Source organism: Bombina bombina, chromosome 3 (genome assembly GCF_027579735.1).
Source record: "Bombina bombina isolate aBomBom1 chromosome 3, aBomBom1.pri, whole genome shotgun sequence".
Classification (NCBI taxonomy): Eukaryota; Metazoa; Chordata; class Amphibia; order Anura; family Bombinatoridae; genus Bombina; species Bombina bombina.
Window position 1 is genome coordinate 534,501,057 of NC_069501.1, and position 7,724 is coordinate 534,508,780.

Below are 7,724 nucleotides of genomic sequence, written 5' to 3' on the forward strand. Positions count from 1 at the left end.
ATCCTAGTGACATTTTTTCCCCGAGTATGGACTTATTTTTCTAGTCCTTGTCCTTCTAGGGAGTTAGTTTTCCTGGGCAGTGGTCCTGTGGCTGCTCTAAGCTTGATTTGAGCCTGTGTGGGATGGTCCTTTGGATCTCTTATGAGGACCTCTATTCTCCCCCTCAGGGTTAGATAGGTTTTTGACTTTAGGGGTATTTTTCATGGGCATCGAGAGCCACTGGGCTGGATCCTCGGAGGCCTTGTGCTCAGCAGACTCTGGGTCTGAGTGGTCTCTAGCCTGGCTTTGCAGGTTATGTAACTGATGAGCAGTTACCTGGGCTTCCGGTTTTTCCCTTGTCGTTTAGGAGTTTTTATAGGGTGTCGGGTAATTTCAGGCTGTGGTGCCTTTTGAAGGGGCCACCACTATGTACCCGCCCTTTGTTTGCATTCAGTGTTTTCCCAAAAGTAATGAATGCAGCTATGGACTCTTCCCATTTAATAAGAAAAACAAAGTATGCTTACCTGATCATTTTCTTTTCTTCTGACGGGAAGAGTCAACAGCTCCCGCTGGCATTTTATCTATGTGTCAGCAGTAAAAAAAAAATGCTGTTCTTCTGGCACCTTTTTTTTTTTTCACCATGATATTTCTCCTATTGTTCCTTGTTCCCTTGGCAGAATGACTCAGGGATGAGGGAGGTATTTGAAGCCTTTGGCTGGGGTGTCTTTGCTTGCTCCTGGTGGCCAGGTTCTGAATTCCCAAAGTAATGAATGCAGCTGTGGACTCTTCCCGTCAGAAGAAAATTATCCGGTAAGCATAATTTGTTTTGTTTCACCTGTGCTCCATTTTACATATCTTCTAAATTTAGCCTGTTAGGGAGGCCTGAGGACAGGTTTGAATACCAGTGTTCTATCTGAATCATGTTGGGTTTCATATTAATTTAAAAAAGAACATTAAACTACTGGACACAACTTCAGCTCTTCTCCATTCTATTTTTTTTTTCTTCCCATTTTTGCAACTCTCTTCAGAACTATTTTCTTAGTTTAACCCATTACTGATGCTGGTTAGTGAAACTGCATTTCATACTGGGCACCACAATTGTGGAGCTTACACATTATTGATCCCTGTGACAGAATTGGTAAACATTCACATATCTGCGATGTTGCAAACTTTTTCATAAGATATATTGTGCGATTTGGCTTGGTACATACAATACAGCGTGGAAGGGTTAGATTTTTGTAGTTTTCATAAACTGCTTAAAGGGACACTGAACACAAATTTTTTCTTTCGTGATTCAGATAGAGCATGCAATTTTAAGCAACTTTCTAATTTACTCCTATTAACAAATTTTCTTCATTCTCTTGGTATCTTTTTTTGAAATGCAAGAATGTAAGTTTAGATGCCGGCCCATTTTTGGTGAACAACCTGGGTTGTTCTTGCTGATTGCTGGATAAATTCACCCACCACTAAACAAGCTCTGTCCAGCGTCCTGAACCAAAAAAAAAAGCTTAGATTCCTTCTTTTTCAAATGGAGCTTTATGCTGCTGTGTGCCAGTGCTTTGTATAAGCTGAAATGGATTAATAAAAGACAAGTTTGTTGAACTTTTTTCCTGATTCATTGGTGCTGTGGAAATTGTTTTTTACAGTCTTTTTCAAATGAAGATAGCAAAAGAACGAAGAAAAATTGATAGAGTAAATTAGAACGTTTCTTAAAATTGCATGCTCTATCTGAATCACAAAAGAAAAAATTTGAGTTCAGTGTCCCTTTAAAAAGGGACATGAAACCAAAATGTTTCTTTCTTTTCTATTCAGATTTTAAACAACTTTCCATTTTACTTCTATTATCTAATTTGTTTTGTTGTCTTGGTATCCCTTTTTGAAAACGCTACCTAGGTAGACTCAGAGCTGATGATTGGCTGTACATATATGCCTCATGTTATTGGTTCACCCAATGTGTTAACTAGCTCCCAGTTGTGCATTGCTGCTTTTTCCAACAAGGGTATAAAGAGAATGAAGCAAATGCGATAGAAGTAAATTAGAAAGTTTTAAAATCACATGCTCTGAATCATGAAAGAAAATTTATTTTGAGTTTCATGTCCCTTTAAATGTTACATACATATAAAAAGACAAAGTATTGCAGCCACTACAAAAATAAAGCTTTCACTCTGTATCGTGTAAACCAACCTGAAGTGTGCAATACAAAAAGCCAGCAATATTACAGATACGTGAATGTGCACCAATACCTAAGCTCCAAGATGCCAAAATGAAGATATGGCGCATGGTCAACATAACAGTAAGGAACTAAATATAAGAAAAAAGTATAGTGAATAATAACTGTGCTATTATAGTTGCGTCTCTAACATTTTACTTCTGTTATCACTGCATAATTTAAAAATAAATAAATTGTGAAGGGGGTCACATTACTCAAACCCATTGCCATTTCTATTGAGCAGGTAAACATGTGCTATTAAATAATGCTTATGTTGCCAATATGCACATAATGATAAGTATCCCCCGATTAAATTCTACTAATCCAGCTGTAGTGATCAACTGTTAGTTTAGATTTTCTCTGGTACTGAAGTAGACAAAATGACAAAGATTTTTAGCATTGGCAGTAAGTTTTCTCTAGCGAACATCACTTGATAAAAATATGGCAGTCTTTATTTTAATGTATTTAACAGTCTATAGTTTGTTTTCCCCCCCCCCATCCAGGCTTATAGTGCCCTAATTAGTCATACATTGACCATTGGTACAAAAGGACCATTATCCAATCAGCAACACCACCATATCCGGTTTGTTCCTGCCACGCAGCTTTTTTTTTATAGCATTTTTACTCTACTATTTCTGTATTAGCCCACCACTGTGTTTTTTTTGTTTGTTTTTTTACACAAAACATTTTTCACTCAGATTAGTTCCCAGAATTAATCATTTATGTAGATTTATAAATTGTACACAGTTTATCTGCTTGGGGCAGTGGAAGGTTTAAAAAAGTCAAAAGGTTGCTGATACCTCAAATGAAGGTGAATTTAAATTTAAAACAACAAAAAAAAAAAGTGAAAAAAAGGAACCGAAAATGGTGCCATTAAAAAAATAAAAATGTTTTGTACAAGTGATCACCTGTTAATTGAACAATGTAAACATTTCCAATACAACCACCAAAAAAAAAAAAAAAAGCTCCAACAGAACGAACAATCCCTTCTGCTCCAAAGTCCCACGTCAATGCTTCAACATTTAAGGCAATGGGAAGTAATCAGTGTTTGTGCTACCAAGCAATAACAGTCTGCACCATATAAGCAATCCAATACAAATGCTCTCAGGAGCTCTATTGGCCTCAGCGGAGAATCAGTATTGTTCCACAGCTATTTCCAGGGCCTGCAAGGCAGTGCAGATAGGGCTTCACAAGATTTAACAGTACACCTTCAGCAATGGTGTCCCCGAGGAGTCAGTCTCTGTGTCCTGCAGGGAGTCATCTTTAAGATAGGGAGACCCTGTATTGAAAATATGACGAGAAAAGGAGCACATTATTTATAATAATGAAAGACTTAAACATCTTTTATACATCTGATTCCCTGGTATACTGACAGACATTGTGCTACGTGTAAACAAGTCATGCATATTGCAGCCACATACATAGGACAAGTATAGTCTACATTTCTCCTTATGTCTTCTTGTACAACATCTATACTGCACATTAACATCTTGTATTTACATTTAACATCTTATAATGCCTCCTATATCTGAATATCATCTTATCTATATCTCCACATAATAGTTTTCTTATCTCTGGCTTGCATTCTTCATCTATATAGTGAATGCATTAAACCAGAGGCAACCATTTTATGAGCACAGTGCTTAAAGGGACACTGAACCCAAAAAAATTTATCTTTCGTGATTCAGATAGAGCATGCAATTTTAAGCAACTTTCTAATTTACTCCTATTATCATTTTTCTTCATTCTCTTGCTATCTTCATTTGAAAAGCAAGAATGTAAGTTTAGAACCTGGGTTGTCCTTGCTGATTAGTCAGTACCAATCAACAAGTGCTGTCCAGAGTTCTGAACTAAAGGTTGGCTGGCTTCTTAGCTTAGATGCCTTTTTCAAATAAAGAAAGCAAGAGAACAAAGAAAAAAATGACAATAGGAGTAAATTAGAAAGCGGCTTAAAATTGTATGCTCTATCTGAATCACAAAAGAAAAAAAAATTGGGTTCAGTGTCCCTTTAAGTATTCTTCATCTACGCAACGATTAGGTGTGAACCATTTTCTTTTCTAATAATCTTAGAACCCTTGCCCTGCAACCCCCCCCAATACTTTAATATCCCCTGGGCCATTTAGCAGCAACTTTGGTTCCTTGTGTAAGGTCTCAAACATTGCTTACGAGTACTGTGCAGGGGGAATAAAGGAGGAAGATGCGGATTGGCCTGGCTGCCACATGTGATAAGTACAGCACCAAAAGCAGTGTAAGAATTTCTGACCCATGTAGTAATCCATTTAAACATACGAAAAGGCGATAGTAGATAAAAAAAATATTTAGTGTTTATAGTATTGACGTTATTCACTGCCCCCCTCTAGTCATGGGTGCTGCCATGTTGAAATTTAGCTTTCCCCACATTTAAGTGCTAATGTGTTTGCACATGTGAAGCAACTCTCCTTCAAATACCTGCAATGCAACCTAGGTTCCCAAATGGCAGCACCCACTATTAGAGGGATGTGCAATAAGTGTTAAGTGTCCATATAAAAACTAAACACAAACTTTCCACTCCTAGGAATCCTTCCTGCAGTATATGGGGCATGTTAAGACGTTTTCCATTGAACTACTGTTTATTATGCTTTTTTACAATGGATTGTGGGTTTAGCGTAATCCATACTGTAAACTGCACATAAAAACAACATTTTCACCTCACCCAGTGATTAACAGGTTTTTGTCTATCCACCACACACACACACCACAGTGAATGAGTTTGTGAAAAAAGATGGTCGTTTACCACCTCCTGTATACAGCAAATGGTCATTGAGGTCGGTCAGGTGACAGATGTCTAACTCTCTCTTGTAGGAGGAAAAAGGAAAGCAAGAAATATATTTGCAAAAACATGAAACTAGAATTTACACTGTTGATGCAAAAAGTAACGGACTATAGTACGTAGCATAGTAATGCAACATCTGACATTAAATAGGTTAATTTGCATATCTTCCAAAATAAATCCTCCCTCCAAAAATAATACGTTCCCACAATAACAATTTTATCCATATCATTACATGCCGGGTGGCAATCCTCTGCAAACACAACATTAGAAAAAACCCCAAAAGAGATCACACTTGTTTAGTTTCCTACAAGCACAATACACACTTTTAGGAGCCAGTAGAGATATCTGCAGGTATTGGACTGAATCACAAAATAACACACATTACGCTCTCAATCACACAAGCGCCAGGAAATGTCTTAATTATAGTGTCCAACTAAAAAGGGATATTTAATTTTGTTTCATATCAGAGACTAAAGGAGAAAAAACAAACTCAAAATTAAATCATTCTACATACATTATTTTTATTATATTATTTATTTTAGGACCATGCCATAAGAAAAAAAAATGATTGCATTTACATATTTAAAACTAGGGATGAACCAAAAGTTTGGCTGCAGAAACGTTACTCGGCCGAAAATGACATTTTTGGTTGGTTTTTTGCCTGTTTGTTTTCGGTAAAATTTTTGTGTAGCATACTTCTACATAATTCTACATAATTTCTTGACTTACTGTTTTGCATATAATAGTTTTCTAGGACTATACTTTATTTAGATAATTGGTAAAGAAAAAAAAAACTTAAATCTGATTCTGTTACACAGAACTAAATAAAGAATAATACAGTATATTGATATTTAATATTCTTTTAAGTAGGGATGTACTGAAATTTAGGCTGCAAATGGCATTATCATTTTATGCCTTTTTTTTGTAAAATTATTGTGTAGCATATTGTTTTAAGGTATTTTTATCCAATTTTAGTGTGTTACTTTCAATAAAAAAAAGTGTGGTTATTTTATTGGCTTGCAGGTTTTCAATTCAGATGCATTCATTAGTCTATTCTAATTATGCAAAAAAAAAAAAAATGTATGTATGTATGTATGTATATATATATATATATATATATATATATATATATATATATATATATATATATATATATATATATATATATTTTTATATATCTTTTATATATCTTTTTTTTTTTTTTAAATGAATTTGAAGAAAAAAATAAATAAATAAATTTGGTTTTCAGCCAAGTTCATCCTGGATTGAATAGGCCAGAGAAAAGAGCTCCTCCAGTCCACACCCCAGGACTGGAACAAACAATGAGGCGAGTAAAATGGTGGGGGTAGTATTACATGCTGTGACGGGAAGCTTCCTGGCACCCCCCCCCCCCCGGAGAAATGATCAGTGCTGCTGCTGGGCTGGATTGGAGAGTGTGTGATTGAACAGACATGTTAACCTCTTTACAATGTTAGGCCGTTTCATGCTGGGCTTTAGCACTGTTAGGACAGCATGGAACTTACTAGCCGTTTGGCTTTACTGAAGCCAACAGCGCTTTCTGAATGGGATCGCGGTCTGGAGGGCAAGCCATGCACAATCGCGTGATTTCAATTTGTTTACATCCAATGTAGACAATTAGGTCATGAAAGGTTTAAGGAAGCCACTTTAAACCTTTTTTTATTTTGATTAAAAAAAAAAATGCAGTGTCATGAGATTAAGGTATTGCATAGACTCATATCACAATTAATTGCACAGCCCTAATAAAAAAAAAAATTAAAAAAAAAGGAGTATTGCATTGAGCAATGATACTTTTTATTGGACTAACTATACATTTATAAGATGACAAGCTTTCGGAAGAGTGGTTTCCTTTTTCAAGTCTGAAATAGGAAAACACTCTTCCGAAAGAGTCTTATAAATGTATAGAATCTTATAAATGTATAGTTGGTCCAATAAAAAGTATCATTGCTCAATGCAATACTCTATTTTGATATCTAAATCTCTGGACTAACGTAATAATAATAATAATAATAATAATAATAATATAAAAAATAAACTTTCTAATTTACTTTTATCATCAAATTTGCTTTGTTCTCTAGGTAGGCTCATATGCCAATTTCTAAGCCCTTGAAGGCAGCCTCTTATCACATGCTTTTTGAATTGCTTTTCACAAAAAGACTTGTTAGTTAATGTGGGCCATATTGATAACACTGTTCAGGCATAGGGGGTTATTTAAAGGGACACTCAATCAAAAATAAACTTTAATTATTTAGATAGAGCTTGCCTTTTTAAACAACTTTCCAATTTACTTCCATTAACAAAAGGTGCACAGTCTTTTTATATTTAAAATTTGAGTCACCAGCTCCCACTGAGCATGTGCAAGAATAAGTGTGTGCATTTGTGAATTGCTGTCACATGGTATGTGTATGCATTTGTGATTGGCTAATTGCTGTCACATAGTACAGGGGGAGTGGAAATAGACAACTTTTAAAATTGTCACAAAAAAAAAAAATCTACTACTCATTTGAAGTTCAGACTAAGTGCTATTGCATTGTCTTATCTTGCATTTGTTGATTATGCAAATCGACTGTGTTGTCTGGTCCTTTAAGATTAAGTACAACACAGTACTAAATGCAAGTCAATAGATAAGTCACAGTCATGTGATCAGGGGGCTGGCAGAAGATGCTTAGATACAAGGTAATCACAGAGGTAAAAAGTATATTAATA

The 7,724-nt window shown here is 35.5% G+C and overlaps 1 protein-coding gene across 1 annotated transcript in view; it reads right to left on the minus strand.

Moving 5' to 3' along the window:
- Nucleotides 1-2,887: 2,887 nt before the first annotated feature.
- KDF1 (keratinocyte differentiation factor 1) overlaps nucleotides 2,888-7,724 on the minus strand; it is a 24,842-nt gene continuing 20,005 nt past the window's right edge. Inside the window, exon 4 of the mRNA XM_053706993.1 lies at nucleotides 2,888-3,467. Coding sequence (XP_053562968.1) covers nucleotides 3,385-3,467 — 83 coding nt within the window. The 3' untranslated portion in view covers nucleotides 2,888-3,384. The remainder of the gene's footprint in view (nucleotides 3,468-7,724) is intronic.